Here is an 18697-nt window from a genome sequence, read left to right on the forward strand (position 1 = left end):
AAAATACTGGCATGCAAAATAAAACTGAAACTCGGTATACGGTCTTACATTAGAAACAGTCAGGAGTCGATCACGCCAAAGCTCTTTATTCTGTGGCCTCAGCAGCAGAAACTTCAGCTCCTTTTTAAACCTGTCTGACAATGTTTTGGACTGTGCATAATCTGTTATGGCATATATTATCGTTGTCCCAGGGAAATTTTGCAGAGACAACCTTCTCCAGCAATTATTCCTGCCACCAAAGTACGCAGGGCTTTCATCCAGATTTCTGGTAGACTGTAAGAGAACAATACACCTACATGAAAGCTAATATATTTATATTGTTCTTCTCTTTTCCCATTCTTTGTAATCAGTCATATCAGTCAGTTTAAAGATGAACTTCCACATTAAAGAAAAAATGCACTGAAGATGCTGGAGCTGAGAAAATCGTTTGGTTTAAAAAATGTTATAAAACAACAACCTGTTCTTCAGATATTTCTCTCTGTGTTACATAATTGTGTCAATAATTGTTGTGTAGTCACTAAATATAAATTGTTCACAAAAATATGTATTTGTAACATATACACCATTGTATGTCCAGAAATTGGAATTTGCTTTACTTTCCATGTACCAAACTTGAAAAGAGAATGCACTTGAAATGTTCTTATGTCTGTCCTCTGTAAAATTGGGAAACAGCCAGTCCCAACCACAGCCTGGAACTTAGCTTTGGTTGAGAACTCACCAGAGCAGGCACCATTATTCACCTCAATGCCATCACTCGTCTTGTGGGCTCTCCTGTCATTCTGAGCTTTGAACATTTTCTTTCTCTAACTCCTTGAGGATGAATAAAATGCATCAAGAAATGTGACTGCTTTGCAAACTACCCGGTCACTCTCCATGCTCTCACAAAACTGCCATAAAATACTGCAAAATCGGTTTTCCACAAAGGTTTGCCACACCCTGCCTGCTCATTTTCCACAGATGTAACTGCCTGTGCAAAGCATAACGCAATGGAGAAAGAGGCCCATTAGTGTTCTTCACCCATTGGTCACTTACGTACATTTTTGGTATAACTCTTCCTTGCTAACGAGGGAATCTTCATAACCAAATCCATAATAAAATATCATTATGATCTGTTATCCTGTGGTTTGGGTACTGAAGCTCATCTTGTACCTTTTGTTCATGGTATTTCTGATATCCCATCAACTTGCAAGCATTAGGTGCTGCCTGTGAAATGCAGCAGAAAAATACAATAAAGCTTCAAAAAGAAAAGGCATAAACCTGAAGTCTTCTTATTTCACCTCAAATTGCTCCTGAAAATAATCCAATGTGCCAACAAACAAGAAGGACTGTCTGCTGATTTTATAAACAGTTCGTTGAGAAGCATTGCCCAATTCTGCAATGCGATGGTTAAACATCTCCATTAGTCTGGAAAATAGTTGTTCCTGCTATAGCTGGTTCTATCAGGTCTATGAAGAGACTGCAGTAAAGAAATGTAGGAATTTTCTTTAAGAGGGAACAACAAAAATTATCATCACAAAGAAAATTTAAGATTATAAGAGGGTGCATACCTCATTTGTCTTTCCACAATTCCCTTCCTGACTATGTGCTACCGTGTTTTTCAGGTGCTTTACCTTTTACATAAAAATTCCTTTTTATAACATTTTCCAGGACTAATAGGGTGCTATTCTTTGTATTCTCAAATCAATATTAACTGTTTTAAATTACTGTAATACTTTTTTGGGACCTGAAAAAAATCATAAAGAGAGGATCCACATTATTTTCTTTGTGTTCTTACGTGTCTAAATTAGAAGCGTAGGCTTCGCTGCCAGTGCCTGGGAAAGGGAGGAGGTGACAGAGTGCACTTCCAAGCAGAGTTCAGGTTCCATGAACCCTCTGGAGGAGTCCACGTCCAGTCCGTAGCGAGGCAGCAGAGGCTCCTGTGAGGTTTCAAAAGTGAGGCAGCTTGGCCCCAAGTCCTGGCAGAGTAGCCTCCCAACAGAACTGTGACGGCAACTGTATGCTGCAGCCTATGGAACCTGCATTTTGCATACGTAACAGTTAATCTGAACAAAGAATACAGAAGAATGCTTTCAAGTATCTTTGCATCTTAAGCTTCAAGGTAATTTTTCACTGCTACCTAAAAATTAACAGTATTCAGTAAAAGCAAGGCACTTGTTGGCGTTTGAAATCTCTTGTTATGTGACCAAGATTAAGTACGAGGATAAGTATCTTACAAAATGTTAAAAATAACAAGCACCAAGATCCTAGTAACTGATCAGAAAATCATGAGACATGAACATGAAGTAAGTCACCTCATTTGATGGACTTATTCTTTTTCTGCTAATATATTTGCTGCCTTGGCCTTGAGAAAGATCTTAAACACAACAAAAGGTGGAAACTCTTGACCAGCAAATCTGAAGAAACAAAGCAGCAGTTTATTAACTGACAACATGAGAACAGATTTCCCATGATTTAAATCAGAATGGAGTATTGCTTTGGTTTATCTTATCTGACAGGGATGTAGCACGCTTTATTTCTGATACTCTTCTACCACTGAGTAGCAAGTCAGACATCGTAGGGTGCGTATGAGTCCCTCCCTCTCAGCAGGTTGAGCAGAAAAAACTTGCTCCTCTCCAACTCGCTCAAGTGAGCTGGAGACGCCACATCCTGGGCTGTGTTAAGGTACTGAGAAAGGCGTAGTTTTATTGGTTTTAATTTAATGTTTTGAGACTAGAAAGGCATGGAAGCCTATCTTCATCTCCGTACTCTAGCCCCATCCAAATTATAACGGCATTGAGATATCTCTGAATATCTTTTATAAAGGCTGCAAGGTAATACACTGAACCATGCTTGCAGGTGTAAAGAATAGTGTGTATGCACTAATGGCACTCTGGCACTTCTGGTTTTTAATAAATAAATTCTAAAGAGAAGTTCCTGCCTTGTAGCTACTGAAATTTAGAATCTTTTCTATTACCAAGCTTCTTCCAGCACACAGTAAGCACTGATTCAAAACAAGATCCAAGTCCAAGCTTAAAAAAGAATTCAAAATGTGCCTGACGTATTCCCCTTACGTATATACGTGCTTGTATTGCTTTTAATATCACCACCTATAGAAATCACGTCCTCACTTAGCCTAAACAAGCCATTGTGCCTCTTTTCCCTGAATCTGACCGTACACGGCTATTGCCCTTTCTGCTTTTATCTCCTCCTCTTTTTTCTCCCCTTTTCGCTCCCCTCAGCCCTGGCTGCCGCCGCGGGAGCGGCGGCGGCAGCAGGTGGCTGATGGGCGGGACCACATGTGGCAGGAAGCCCCGCCCCCTCGGCGTTGCCAGGTTACCGCGGCGCTGGTGGGCGGGGTCACGCCGGCGGCGGGGGCTGATTCAAGCTGCCCCGCCTCCCCGGCGGGCGGGTTTTCGTGACGTCACGGCGCCAGCGACGCGGCCGGCGCTTACCGCTCGCTCGGCACCGCCATGTTCAAGGTGAGGAAACCGTTGCCCCCGCCCGCGGCCGTTGCTGTTCCCCGCCCGCCCCTCCGCAGCCCCGCTCCGTTGACCAGGGCTGCCCGCCGCCCGTCCTCGCCCCGGGGGAGCCGGCGGAGGCAAGGCGGCGACCCCTCCCCTCAGGCCTCACCACCGCCTCTGCCCGGGGCCTTGCAGCGGGACGCGCCGGTTCCCGCGGAGGCGGCAGGGTGGCCGTCGGGCCGTCGCTCTGGGGGCGCCCGTGTCCGGCGAGGCCGGCAGGGGGCGGCCGGGGAGCGCGGCTGGAGGGGCCCCGCGCTGAGGCGGCCTGCAGGCGGGTGCTCTGGCCCGGGAGGGCCCCCGTTTCTCCCGCTTCCCGTTTTAAAAGCAGGTTCTTGTCACTCGGTTGACGAGACGCGGTAGCGAAGACCCTGGGGTTGTTACCAGCGACTGTTTTTTTCACGTTCTAGCTAAAACTGTTCTAAAATCTGTATTGTCTGGTGGCAGTTGTACCCCGGGTATTTCGTCGGTAGCTCTCAAGCTGTTTGTTTCACTCTTGTTGCAGCTGCATAATCTCTCTTTTTAATATTTCGAAATTGCATTCGTGTTGCACAAAAAGAAACACATGAACACCACATTCGTTATTTAAAATTACTTGAATACAGCAGCATGGAGCTGTGAGTTAGTGTTCTGACAGAGTTTGGATTCGTACAGTTGTAAAAGTCCTCGTCTTGAAAGTCTCCCTTTATTGCATGTAGGTTGTCAGCGAAATTTGTGAAAAGGAGTGAACATGCATGATCTGTGCTTAAATCAGATAATTGGCTCAAAGGTCTTTGCCTGTGATAAGAAGAGAGCCCCAGATCCCTTCAGGCCAAAAGCAAGTTTCAATCAAATTGTTGTCATGACTACTGGAGAAGCAAGAGTTTTTTTAAAAACTGGTGACACTTGATTTTTGAAATTCGTTCTCTTTTGTACCTTTTTTGTTTTCAAGTATTGATAATATATACCAATATATCGATATGCTGAGCAGCCTATGCTTGCTCATGTTGCAACTTCATTTTTTTGGTACTTTAATATTGGGGCAATTTTTTAAATTCTGATGTAAGGATTTTATCTCAGGATCGTTGAGAATTCCGTAAGTGATACTGAATTGTCATTAAAGGGGTTATATGTGAACCTGTGGGTTGACATATACTACTACTACGTTACTACTTTTATACAACCATTGAGGTTAGGCAGATTCCAATGCTTCAGGCCAACCTAATTTTTTGCCTCTAAGAGCAAAAGGGGGAGGTGGCTTGTTGTGCTTGATATCTGTGCTTCAGGGAACAAGAGTGCTCAAGAGTTTGTTTTTCAGGTTTTTGTTTTTTTTTTTAGTTGGGGTTGAAAGATAGGGGGAAGAATGGAAAAAGAAGAGAAAAACGAAGCAGCTTCATACATTAGGGCAAATATCAGCCTTCACAAAAGTATGATTAAGGATTTTTTTCCTTTTATTCTTCCTTTCCCCAGTTTTGACAGGCTGACAATAACAGTAACAAGTGAACTGAGAAACCACAGATGAGGAAAAAAACCACAAAACTTCTACTTAATCTTTAGGTCTTTTCCCCCCGTTTGTACTGAGAACTAATAGGGGATTTATTCTTCCCAGAGGCATTTTTTAGTTAAGAATTAAGAACTTTGAGAAAGACAATAAAGCAAGACAATGGAAGATGGAGTGTGATAGTCTTTTTCCCTCCAACTTTCAGATGGAATTTGCTAATGTGTTATCTGGTGTCTACAGATAAAGTTGAGTTCTTCAGCTTGAGAAAGGAATAAACTTAATATCTTTTTTTACTTAAAGTAAATGCAGAGCATTGCCTAGAGAGAAGAATGTCAGCTCTATTTTTTTGGTATCAACTGAATAGCTGTAAGACAGGCAGACTGAAGGCACAACTCAATCAAAATGTTTTACTAAGACCAATTGGTTTAGTAATATGTGGTTAATACGAAATTAAGAAATGAGATCCTAAAGTGAATTTTGGAAACTGAAAGTAGAACGGTTAATCTTTAATACTACCGACTAAACCTTTTAGTGTGCGTATATACGGTACTTTAGTAGTGGTTGTATCTGTCCCGTAAACTTAACTGATGTAGAAGACCATTGCAGTATAGCTTGAACAGTGCGTTCAAGGAGAGATTCTTCTTGCACTTTTAGTGGTTAATTTTGTTTTGTTTAAAATGTAGATATGAAACCTTTGGAAAATGTCTGCACTTCAGTATTTTGATAATATGGTGTTTTCAGTATGAGTAGTTCTGTCATCACTGATATTTGTTTGTGAAACCATTCTTACGCTCTGCTGTTTCCGTGTGTTTATATACAAATCTCAAATTTAAAGCATTTGGATTTACTGTTTTGGCTGGTGACATTTAGATAATTTTCAAACAATATAAATGGTGTTGAATAGCAGTAAAAAACACACCTGTTGTTTAACACAGCAGACTGGATTTATTTTTCTTAAACAGAGGTTATCAATAATGAATTATACTTTAATTAAAGTATTATTTTTTGATATTGCTGTTGGATTTTTTCTTTTTCTTTTTTTTTTCCTACTGCAAGGGACGTTTGTAGAAATGTTAAATAGAAGATGTAAAGACTCTGCATGTGTATTCATGTAACAAACTTTTGCTATATTCAGGAATTAAGTTTTAGTCACTTGTCTCTGAGTGGCTCTCTCTGAAGGTGTGTTTTTCAAGGCTTATTTCAAAAGCCTCCTCTACTGCCAACCTCTTTTGAGTGTAGTATATGCCATTGATTTAGTACTTGCTCTACCAAAGCTATCTGTAGTTTTAGACTTATTGAAATTTAGGCTCACATGAAATATTTGCACTGAATATGGCTGTTCAGCTAACTGGTAGCTGTAGTTTAAATAAATTTGAAATTCCTTTGAGGAAAGTGAATGGAGTCATAAATGTCTTGATGTCTTTTCTAGCTGTGTGTTTCATTCTTAAATGTTCCAAAAATCACAGGAAGTAATATTTTACTGAAAGCATGTTTTTAGAATGAAAGTGCATTTCAGATTTTTGCCTTTTCAGTGACAGAACAGTTTTGCAGTGAAAAAAGGAAAGAATGAGGAAATATATTCTACAGTTATTAATGGTTAGTGACGTTCACGTTTTTATCTTGGCTAATGAAAGTATGTGAAACGTCTTTGTTTAAGCAAACATTATTAAAGATTGTTCATGTCTTTCCTTGGCTGTGAAACAGCTGATCCAGTCATTGTAGTGTTTCATTATAGTGCTGTAATAACGAGTCCATAAATACAAATAAGGAAAAACTTCCATTTAAGCAAGTTTTTCCATACCTTTTGATCCATCAGATCCCTTATGTCTTTCTGAAAAGAAATCCTATGACCTAGTTCTTGTGTGCTGTTTCTCTACACGCAAATGAACATTTTCAGGAAGTTTGACAACTGTATAGTCTAGTTTTGACTTTGAGGAGTCTCTTGGTTACACTTAATAAATATTCCATCTGTAAAGCAGTGGAAGAAATTTAAGCTGCAAATACTGATCTGTATGCAATAAGCATGTAGTCTGGATAATTTTAAAGCTATTTTCTAACAGTTCTGCAATGGGCAGAAACAAAGTTTCAGAGTAATTGTCCTGACTCTAGGTCAGTTATCATCATAACAGCATGAACGTTGTATTGGTTTGACCAAGGCTTCAGTTTCACAAGCAGCTAGGTCAATGTAATGTACCCTTACTATTTCTGAAAAGGAAGAGGGCTTGCTGCCTTCTCCTTTTTCATCCCCTCTTCCCTGGCCACACGGTTCCTCTGGTGCTTGTCAGGGTGTTTCGTGGATGGGTTCAACTTACTGACCCCGCACAAAGCTCTCCACTTCTTTTTCAGGATTAATCTTGTGCCAGATTGGCGAGGTGAATTGCCTCGCGGTGGAAGCGTCCGGCCACCAAAGCTAGGGCCAGGTGAGCAGCAGGACTTCTGGGGATGGATGCCGCTAGCAGAGCCAGACCTCTCCAGTTTGGTGGCTGCAGGCTGTTAGATTCACTCATGCTGTAACTTCATACAACAAACCACAGGCTGTTGTAACTCTGCACATGTTTATCTGACCAATAACATGAATATGAGACATTAAAAGGTTTCCCACTGGAACTGTTGTTTCTTGAGTTAAATGTTGCTGTTAATAAGGATGTCGATTTGTTGGAAGACGCTTTCTGTGCATTCTTGATTTGCTACACAGCTAAGATTTTTATCTTCTGTTTTTTAAGTTAAAGCAGTCTTTCCTGTTAAGAAATACTATTTAGTGTAGGTCCTGAATGTAGGAAGAGTTATATTCACCTTACTCATGGTGGTTGTGTTGTGTGACTGGATTGAATCTAAAGTATTCAAAAAACAGTCAAGTAGCTGTCACGATGCACTGTAATTCATGTTTCTCACAGAAAAGTAGGAGACATTCCTAAAATTCTAAGAAAGCAGTGATTATGTTCTGATACTTTCAACTGCAGGTCTCATTTTTTTCCTAAATCTAGATACAGAAATAAAATGCTGAACTTCTTGGTACTAACTACGGAAAAATGGAGCTGTTAAGGAGTTGCTTAAAATATGAATATAATGTTGTTAATATCTATCTAAGAAAATTGACAAAAGTTATATTTCAAGTGAGAGAAAACAGAGGATCTTTTTGTGACATGAAAACTGATGAGATTAGCATTTATATCTACTGTCTCCTTTAGCCTTAGGTTTTTCTAAATACCATCTAAATAATTTAGGTGTTATCGTTTGAGTGCCTGAGAGCATTAGATTGTCTACCACTGACTCCCCTTTCTCCTACCTTCTAAGCATCTTAATATATCACTTATTAACATATACAAGGACATAAACATTGTCTACATGGATGTGTTCAAACATGTTGCTGTTTTGTTTGAACTTGCTGATTTACATCTCTTCTTATAATGTTCCTAGGTAATTCGGCTGGGGGCCACCCCTGTTAGCCTGAGCTTGCTGTCTATCCAGGTTTATGCTTCTTCTTCAGAGAAAGAGACTTCTAAAAAGGAGTTGCTGAAAATTGAGGAGGTAAGTATGGTTAGAGCCCTAGTGCTCTTCTATCTATATGGAAATATCTGTGGAATTCTGAAAGACATTATATTTTAATGCGTGAAAGCATTTAGGTACATCTCTCCACCCTTTGTATTCTTGCCTTTAAACTTGCTTCTCCATTTTCAGTAATGGAGATGTCGATATGCTTTTGCTTCTTTTACCTGAGGGTTGCATTTGATGCCCTCTGCTTGACAGTGTCAGGCTTGCTTGTGTGCAAGATCTTTTTCCTACATTAAAGCCTTCTGTTCTTCATTCAGAAATTACCTTTTCATGTGTATAGATTCACTTGTGGTCATGTTTCAAATCCCCAGGAATATTTTCTTTGCTTCTTATCCAGGTAACACCATGTATTTTTCATTACAAGTACTGTTGGAAATTCTAATAAAATTTCTTTTATATTCTCCAGTAAAACAGCAAATGAAAAGGTTTTTTTTCTAAAAATATTCTCTTCTACAGGCAAAATTCTTGTCTGGCAATGCTTTGAATCCGATATAGTAGCCTACCGAATTTTATCAGTTTTTCTTTCTTTACAGCATTCAGACCTAAGGAACAGCAAATGCAATAAGTAGTGATAATTAAAACCTGTTACTTTATTGTTTCTCTATGATGTTACAAATGTCTTGGTTATATCACAAGTAGAGCTTTAAAACACCCTGTCAAACTTTAGACAGCAGTATTGCATAGGCTTTTAACAATCTCCAACGATCTCCAACATTAAAAAAAACCCTGTAATTCATAACTAAATACAGCTTTATATCCATGAGAGTTTGTAGATGTTTAAAAATTTAGCTTCAACCCAAGCTAAAGTGAGCAGTGAAACTAAATGAAACTTATTTTTGTGTGTACTTAGGTCTTTTGGATGTGTCTGCATGGGCAGTTCACTTGTGTAATACGAGAGGATCAATAGTTGATGCAGTCTCCTGGCTTCACGCCAGTGAAAGAACCTTAGCTTGGGCCGTCACGTGCCCAACACCACCGCTGGCATGAGTCAGTAATGAGGCAGCAGTTTGAAGTTACCTATGTGCTGAATAATTGGCTTGCCCATCAGCTTCAGCAAAGCAGAATGTGCAAGCCGTGGAGTTTTGGCTGCCTTTCTTACCATTCACAGTGTACGTTAGTTTGCATCTCTACTGTCAGCTGTCTAGTTTCATAAAATGTATGGGAATTTTCTGATCTCTGAGACTTCTGTCCTGGTGCCAGACATGGCTGTTAGGTTGTCTAACAGGATCAAATTTAAACTGATTGTGACTATGATTGCCAGACTTGACAGGATTTCCTAGGGAAATGAGACTTAAAATGCTTGTCTTTCAAAGTATTATGGGAAATCCAGCTGCATGAGTTATCAAATTATTTGCCAAATTCTATGTCGTTATATGTTTTGTTATGGTTAGCAGCTTTTTTTATTATTATAGAGGTACAGTTGTTTTCCAACTTATCTTGAAAAGAGGACTAGCTACACTTTGATGCAAGAATACATGTAAACATCAGATTATAATAAATTAGTAAATGTAGTATAAATGTGGTATAAAATATAAGCTCTTTATATTAAACATCAGTGTAGTATATAAATTGCTAGGAATTTTAACAGGTTTTGTTTTGATCTAAGCTTTGCTGTTCATATTCAACAATATAGAATTTGGTCTTTTTTTTTTAATGGAATACGATTTTAAACACCCTAAATATAGTGTTTTAGTATTTATTATGTGAAGATGCCCATTGCTCTTCAGGTGGATGTTACAGTTCCTATTTGCTCAGCCCTGTGGTGCTATTAATGCTGTCAGTTGCTGATGTGGTTAATGACTGCAACTTGGGGATGTCATACCATTTTCCTGCTCAGTAACAAACAGACAAATTTGTATCGGATGTTACCTTTGTTAGAAGCTACTTAGACTCTTTAATGATGGCTTGTGCAAATATAGAAAATGATTGATTGTGATTTTAGAGTTCTAGTACATTTAGTGTGTTAACTGGGAACCAGAAGTGCTGATTAAGACCAGAAACATTTTTCACAATTATGTTTTGTGTTCTTATTAAACTAGTTTAATATTAATTTATAACCTGTGACTTGGATCATATAGCAGCTATGGATGAATTGCGTAGCAATTTGAAGTCATCTTCATCATAGTATATAATTAAACTTTGCTCATAATGCTTGTCTCACAGCTGTGCCTGAATTTTTATTATGCATTGTTTATGTAGTAAGCACTCTGTTAGGCGTTCTCTGGTTAGACTGTTCATGCCCTGAAGACCTACTTACACAATTACACCTTTGTTTTTAACCTCTTGTTTGCTAATATTCACAGCTGTCACTCTACTCCTCTCCAGCTCGTGAGACTAAATATGTGGAGAATCCACAAACCCAATTGGAAGAGGGGGTTTCGCGTTTACGGCATGTTATGGAACCATATACAGCCTCGTGTCAGGTATGATGGTTTTATATCACATCTGGTAGTGGTTCAGTGATAAGGGTTGAACTGGGATTTTATTTTTTTAGGAACAGAATTAATAGATACCAGCAAAGTAAAAGTTGACAGCTGTACAAGCATTTTTCCAAAATGCTGTGTTACTTAAAGTTTTCCACAGTTTGGGTCATAATATTTACCCCCTCCTCACACAAAACCAGTTGTTTTTTTCTACTAATTTGCTGAACTAAACCTCTGCTTTTTCGCATTTTTATTTGTCCAAAAGAATTAAAAGAAAATTAACTAAAGCTTAGAATTGTTATCTGAAATAAACTTTAAGCTTAAAGATATCTAGGGATATCTGGATTTGGTACTGTCCTGTGACTGAGGAAGACAGGACAGTGATTAAATTTACTTTTTCCATGTTCAAGGAGAAGACCTTAAATTATCAAGCAGTATGTTTTGGAGCAGCAATACCGAGCTGTCCTCGCTGCAACTGTGACAAAACACAACTTTGCAGAAAATAAATCAGTATTAGCTGAACTGGAATGTTGAGGGAAGGAATGCGACTTTCTGGACTAGAGAAAATGCCAGGCCACTAATAGTGGCAAACCTAGCTCCTAGACCTTACCCCAAAACTTTTTTATATATTTTATTAGGTAGCATGTTTATACTAGACAGTCATTAAATACAAAAATAGTCTTTGGAGCATAGACCAAAACAAAGATCTTTGTAATCAAGGCTTAAATTATTGATATTAGATTGCAGAGTCATATGATGGATTTCTTGCTCTTTCCTGACCCAGCACATGTTGAGGCTTACTTTTGAAGCGAGGGCATCCTTGTCATCTGGCTGCTTCTTGGCAACTTTAGGTGACTTTGCACTCTGGCTGTTGTGAATCCCCTTCTTAAACTGCAAGTTGTTTTTCCAGTTCTCTATAGAAAGCCAAGCTGTTCAGATCAGGATGTCCATTCTGCCCAGAAGTTCTGTGTTGTGGTACTAACCTTTAACAGTATTGAAACATCTTTTCAGAAATATTCAGGGTTACTCAGTCTAGCGATGTGTTTCTAAAGTGCCACCAGCAGGAGTACTGACTTCAGTTTTGAAGAAGGGGGATTTTCCACAGGATAGTTAGAGCTCTGACCTCCTAAAGGCATGGGTTCTGTTTGGTTGCCTGTGGTAACCGTAACTGGGAATGAAATTTGAGACGAGGTTAGTTGCCCAGTTGGACTGACTGCAGGTAAGCCTTGAACAGTGCTTTATGTCTCACTGGCCTGTTGTCTTCCAATTTGCTTTATTTTTTTGTCTGCGTGGTGATCATTTACATAAGATGTGCTCTTCTGCTCACACAAAACAAGCCATTTCCTGGCAGTGGTTTACTGACTCATGTTATGAAGCGGGCATGTAAACTTTATGTATTTGGGGTCATGTTGCTTGCTTAACTGTAGCCAGAGATAGTTCTGGTTTTACACCACCCCCACCCCCTGCTGTGTTAAAGAAAAGAACATCTTAGGTGTGTCTCAGTTGTCTTTAAAATTAAAAGCATAACCCAGGATAATGAGAATAAAATTGGTTATGTTTGTATATCCGTTTTACTTTCACAAAATTGCTTGCTTAACTATAGTGGAAAGTCAGTTCAAAACACAGATGTACAAATGAGCCAGTTATGTGAGAGCTGTGACAGAAGATCAGACTTAGTCTCTGGGGTCTTTAGAGCAAGTTCTTTTTTCCATTGGCTTTTAATAAGACCAACATCCATTTAGAGTTATATTGTGTGTCACATGCTAACACTTTTTTTTCATGACAAGTTTTTTTTTTTTCAAGTCATTCTTGCCAGTGAGGAAACGAAAGTTCTAAAGATATTATCCCCCATGCAGTATCCTGAACAAATGCTTTCACTTCTGCGCAGATACAGCTCAAGTGGTATTGCGAGATCATTCTCTGCTTTAGCTTTGGGCATACATGTGTATGAATTTGTTCCCTAATTGATAGACAGTCTTGCATTGTCTCTCCAAAGGATTATTAGCATAATAATTAGCAGGGTTGCTTTTATTGAGATTTTTTTTTTTGTCTACTTTGATAAAAGGCAGTGTGAGTTCTTTTACGTTCTGCATATTTTCAGTCTGAGAAAAAAATCTAGAACTAATTTGTGGGGTTGATGCAGTGCTCTTTGATTTACTTTGGACATTGTACGGGCGTTGATGCAGTGCTCTTTGATGATTTACTTTGGACATTATGTGGACATTTCATTTTCCAAGTCACTTAAAAAATGCAATTTTGTTAGCCTAAGATAGTCTCTTGGAAAGTGGAATTTATCACGTTGCAGAATGAGTCATGTACCCCTGTGAAGTGCTAGGAAGGAGTTTATTACAGTGTTGTACTTCCTTTCTTTGCATCAACTCAAGTATTTTTGCAATACCTACGTACACTGAGAAACCTGAGATAATCCTGAGTTTCAGCTGCCTGATCAGGAACTCAATGAAATATTGAAGTTGACTTCTGTGTTTTGAGGTATTGTATTTCATCTGTGTCCAAAGGCAACTTTGAGAAAAAGCCGTATGTTATGCCAAATGCAATGTTAAGCAAGCATAGCCCTGTAAGTGAAGGGTGGAAGTGGGAATAAAAAGAAGTTATTTTAGGGACCCGACACTAATTTTTTTCTTCTTCTTCTTTTTTTTTTTTTTCTTTTCTTTTCTTTGTCAGGTCAGTTAGAATCTGTAGTTAATGTTTTACTTACTTGGTATCTATTTACTGTGGTTTTGTTTTCTTTTCTTTTTTTTTAGGATCTTTATGCCAAAGCTATGCCCAAATTAGAAAAAGCTGTTGAGCATGGTAGAGGTAAATCAGTTTAGTTTTCTTAACTAGCAATTTAAAATGCAGGACTGTACTATATTTTATGTTAAAAGGGAATTCCATTAAGCATCATTATATATATAATTTCTAATGCATTTAAGACTACTTTATTTGCACTGTATATCTCTTTAAATTTCCTTTGTAGGTCATTATAACACTACATTTCTAAACAATTAAAATCTGAGACCTGCATCTATGTTGACAACTATCATTTTTAGTGACATTGATGCAGGAAAAGAAGGAAAAAAAGCCTCACAATTTATTCCCAGTCGGTAGTATTTGCTTGACCCAGCCTAATAACTGAAACTTCCTGCAATGTCTTTTACTTGTCACAAGTGTTAGGTCTTTTGTTTGTAATTTTTAGCCTTTTCATTTTGGTTTACTTCCTTGGATCTCCTAAGAATTTTGAATTAATTGAAAATAATTTGTATTTATTTTTGGTTTTTGGAAGCATCCTTTCATACATCACGACTGAGCATGGATGCTGTCTAGAGCTCATCTCGGATACTGCGCCTCTTTTGCTTAAACTTAACAGTCTCAGTCTTTTAAACTCCTTTGTATGGAAGGTTTTTCATAGTTTTCCATTCCCCCATCGGACTCACATCTTGGAGTGAGCTTTGTTATGCTGTGTCTTTCCTTTGTTCTGTGATTTGTTTTTTGTACAGTGTTTTACTGAAACTAATTCTTGTTAACATGTAATAAATGTAAGAATCCATTTTGCAAAGGTTTTTATCACTAATTTGAAAAAGATATAACCGAGATGCAAAAGAGCAAAACAAAACAGATGGCCCAGGAGCAAAGGCAAAAGCTTCTATGAAAATTGGTGAATACAATACGATGTTCAGTTTCATTCATGTGTCACTAGAGAAGATCTCAAAGGCTTTGAATTTTATGCCAGCAGATCTAAAATGTGCATGATAGTTAAATGTGTTTTGATAACTCTTTATGTTTTGTAACAATTGCCAGCATGTATTGATGATTCCTTATCACAAAAACACTTTCACATTACATTAAAGCACTTTGTTCTGACTTCTTTTCAGAGGGCTATGAATTTCTCCAAAACCCCCCTGCTGGATTTTATCCAAGGCTTGGTGTGATTGGTTTTGCTGGAATTGTTGGATTGTTTCTTGCTAGAGGTAAGTGGGAACCTTTTGAAGTGCTTATATTATGATTCGGGATAAATAACTTATTTGTGGTTTTTTGGATACTAATTTTTAATTGTGACGCATGAGATCTGACTTAACTGTAAAAGCATGTTTCTACAATGTTCCTCCAATTATAAAGAAACTTAATGTAACAGGTGTGTAATAACCATCAATTATTGTTTATGAATACTGTATTTGTTACTGGAATCCAGTCTTTGATCTTTTCTGGTTCTAGCTTATTATAGCAAAAGTAGAAGAGGATTTGTTTTTTTTTTTTTTAGCCTAAAAATCTTTTTAATTACTTAAGTTCTTGATCACATATGTCACTGTAGAAAACTAGAGAGGAATAAATTATGGTAAAATAGAGAGATTCCTGAACTGTGATACATGTACAATTAGTTGTATATTCAAGTTCCTTCAAAATATTGTGTGTCCAAACACAGATGGTGTATTCAGCAAAAATACTTGTGAACTCTGGCTGTACTATAAATACATGCACGTTTTATGCTATAGAAATGTGATACAGTTAATTTCATCACACTAGTTGAAGAAACTAATATGTTTATGCTTTCATAGAAATAAATGTTATTTTAAGAAATGTTAATTGTGAAAAAGTATTTTGTGTTTGTATTGAGATATTCTTAATACAGTGAAATGAAGTAACACAACAAGAAAACTTGTAGATAACGGAACTGTAAAGTTCTAGAATTTAAAAACTAGTGAGGACTAACTTTGGATAAAAATACACCTTTGTGGAGCCTGATGTGTTGAACAAACTGGAACTGTCTGCTTGGCTATGTAAAAATGGAAAGCATTCTGTGAATATATGCACTTATAATGAAAATCAAGGTCTCCAACTTTACCCATTTGAAGGTCTTTCTCTTCAAACTCCTGCTTCTTGAGTTATGTGATTATGAATGAGATCAGCTTCCAGCCTTCATGACTGTAGCAAAATTGCGGGGGGGAAGTATGGTCTTGGGGCTGGATCTGAAAGATTAGAGAGTCCTAAGTTTAATAAAAATAAAAATCCCTTATAATACAAATGGCTGATTTGTTAATCTTTTAGGATGGGAGCCATAATTTTAAAACTTTTTGTTTGGTTATAATTTACAATACTGACCATTATTTCCAGAAAGTATTCAAACTGTAGAAGGAGGTGCCCCTTAATTCTGATGCTACAGAAAGTTAGAACCAAATGTCCTCTTTTTTTATCCCTTTCCCCCCTTGGTCTCACTGGAAAAATTGCCCTCTTGGAAGATACAGATAAAATCTTGCAGGTGTAACCATAACACTTGAAGATACAGCTGCTCACTAAGTAGAAAGTACAGCGTTCAGAGTTCAATTATGTGAATATTGTGCAGTCATCCAGCTTGGTTTAAAATGCTGTTGAAGATAATTTGTTCTAACCTTGTTGAGAAGTACTGTAATGGACATGGGAGTATTCCTAAACTTCCTTCTAATGGGAATCTCCAGCAGGTCGCAGCCTGCTGGAAGGCATTCATATCTTCAACGGTTATATTTATTCCTAAAGTGATATTGTAGGCACACTGATAAGCTATCACTAAGGAAGATTTCCCCATTCCCAGAAATTACAACAAAAGTGTAATTTTTCTGATTGTAAAGATGCAATGAAGCTTGCCTTTTCTGTGCTTTCTTATAGCTAATTGGTACCAAGTTGCCCCTTCACAAGACTAGCAACATCACTTTATAGATGTCTCTTGTTTACTGCTAAGTTTCTCATCTCATCATGAGCATATGTTAGCGGAAACACTAAACACTTCTAACATGCATTTCCTCTTCAAAATTCATTATTCCTTTATTAGAAGCACGTGTGGCTTCGCATATAGAGCAGGCTGTTCTATGAGGAGCAGAACTACTGCATCCTGACTCCTGTACGGCTGTTCTATGACCTTTTTTCTCTTGTAGTGCTTGCTTTTCTCCTTTACCTGCTCCCTTCTATGTTCCTTTCTGACTGGATAAACTGCAGCATGCCCTGTCACTGATTCAGTGATGCGTATTGTCACTGGCCAGCCAGGATACACAACCTGTGGCCAGCTGTGATAAGAGGATGATCTTTTCAGACAGTTAAATTATTTTAGACTTGTATAATTGAATAGAGAGTTCAAATTGATTAAAATGTTCAAAATTTAGTTGGGGACTGAGCAATAGGTACATAGCATAATTGTAAGTACTTTAGTTTAAAAATACTTTCAAATGCTTTGCAAATTGCTACAGTGAATCAAGAAAAATTATTCATAAGAGTAGTTGTGGAAGAATCAATATTTGTGAGTCAAGGTAACTTAGAAAGTTTGTATTGGAACGTCTCTTATTCTGCTTGATGTATTGAAAGAATGCTATCCTAACTTTTCTTTGCCTGAGTTTTTATTTTTAGTTTAGAAAAGAGTATCAGTTGGTATAATTCTCTTAAGTACCTCTTAACTGTGACTTTTAATTCATTATTCAGTACCAAAATAAATTATGTATTACCACAATAAGTATAGTTGTAAGGTAATTTTCACTATGGAAAGATGTTAATAAAAATATTCTCTTAAAAAGGTTAAAAGAATAATTACTGATCAGAGTAATCATGTTTCTTAACAAACCAGTAGGACTGAACAGAAAATATGTTAAACTGCATTTAATAAAATTGTTTTGATTGCAAATAAAAGGGTAGGGCCATTCAGCTGTCTTGGTTAACATCTCTAACAATGTTTTGGGTTTTCTTTGCTTTTTTTTGTTATGAAACAGGCTCAAGAATAAAGAAGTTAGTGTATCCTGCAGGTCTCATGGGTATTGGTGCCTCCATGTATTACCCTCAGCAAGCAGTTTCTATTGCAAAGGTCAGTGATGATACCTTTCTTTGGAGAAGTGTCTTTTACTTTGATTATTGCCTCCTACCTTCAAATTAACTGGTAATCCATTTTAAAAGCCATGTCAGTGTGCTTGGCACTTAACAAAATGATAGTTATTTTGTCAAAGAACATGCAGTCTACGCTAAAAGACGGTCAGATACTCTGTTTCTTTTAGTGACTATTTTTTTCTAACATCTGCAGTAGTGTCTTCAGTTTGAGGAACATAATTTCCTTTCTGAATCTCTAACCTCAAATAATTATAAATTAATGTAAATACGCTTATTAAGTGCAGTTTGCATGTTACTTACAATAGTAAGAAAGCCTGAAATATTTTGAGAGCAAATGAAAACAGGATTTGAAAGAAAGAAAGGACAAAAAAAAGGAGAGTCTATAGAGAAATCATAGGAACAACATTTTGAGATAAACATTGTTATTGAAGTTTTCTGCTTTTTATTGGATAGAGTTTTAAGAAAGATGGCATGCACATTCTGGAATGGGGTAAGAATTCTGCTGCTTATTGGATGCCTTTCTTGTTTATGCATTTGTTGTTTCAGGCACATAGGAAACATGTTAACTTACAGTTGCTTAAGTGGGTTTCCTGTGAAAGAAAGAACTGAAGAGACCAGACTTACCAGCTTACAGCTGCTACTGATGTCAGTTTATATGTCTTGCTGTCCACACTTAATTGTACTGGCAGATTTCTCAGTTCTCCACCACGATCTTTTTCAAATTTAGCTTTTAACCGCTTACAGTGCACATATTTTAGTGTGTCAGAAATACTTTATATTTCAGGATTTGGTAAATTGGCTATCCAGTTATTGGTGACTTGTGAATGACACTGAGATGTCAGGATGAAAATAGGATATTCTCAAGAACACATGATGTTCTTTGAAAACTGAAAGGTCATTGACTTAGG

At 37.6% G+C, this 18697-nt stretch overlaps 1 protein-coding gene across 4 annotated transcripts in view; it reads left to right on the forward strand.

Annotated features, from left to right (window-relative positions):
- The first annotated feature begins 3384 nt into the window (after positions 1-3384).
- APOO (apolipoprotein O) overlaps positions 3385-18697 on the forward strand; it is a 35378-nt gene continuing 20065 nt past the window's right edge. Inside the window, exons 1-7 of one of the 4 annotated variants that reach the window (XM_075174882.1) lie at positions 3431-3458; positions 6510-6573; positions 8395-8505; positions 10833-10952; positions 13715-13769; positions 14825-14920; positions 17678-17769. In XM_075174882.1, coding sequence (XP_075030983.1) covers positions 6544-6573; positions 8395-8505; positions 10833-10952; positions 13715-13769; positions 14825-14920; positions 17678-17769 — 504 coding nt within the window. In that variant the 5' untranslated portion in view covers positions 3431-3458; positions 6510-6543. Of the gene's footprint in view, positions 3459-6509; positions 6574-7317; positions 7398-8394; positions 8506-9379; positions 9639-10832; positions 10953-13714; positions 13770-14824; positions 14921-17677; positions 17770-18697 lie in introns of those variants that run through there. The other 3 variants (XM_075174902.1, XM_075174892.1, XM_075174911.1) reach the window with 3 other exon arrangements.

This window comes from Calonectris borealis, chromosome 1 (genome assembly GCF_964195595.1).
Source record: "Calonectris borealis chromosome 1, bCalBor7.hap1.2, whole genome shotgun sequence".
NCBI lineage: Eukaryota > Metazoa > Chordata > Aves > Procellariiformes > Procellariidae > Calonectris > Calonectris borealis.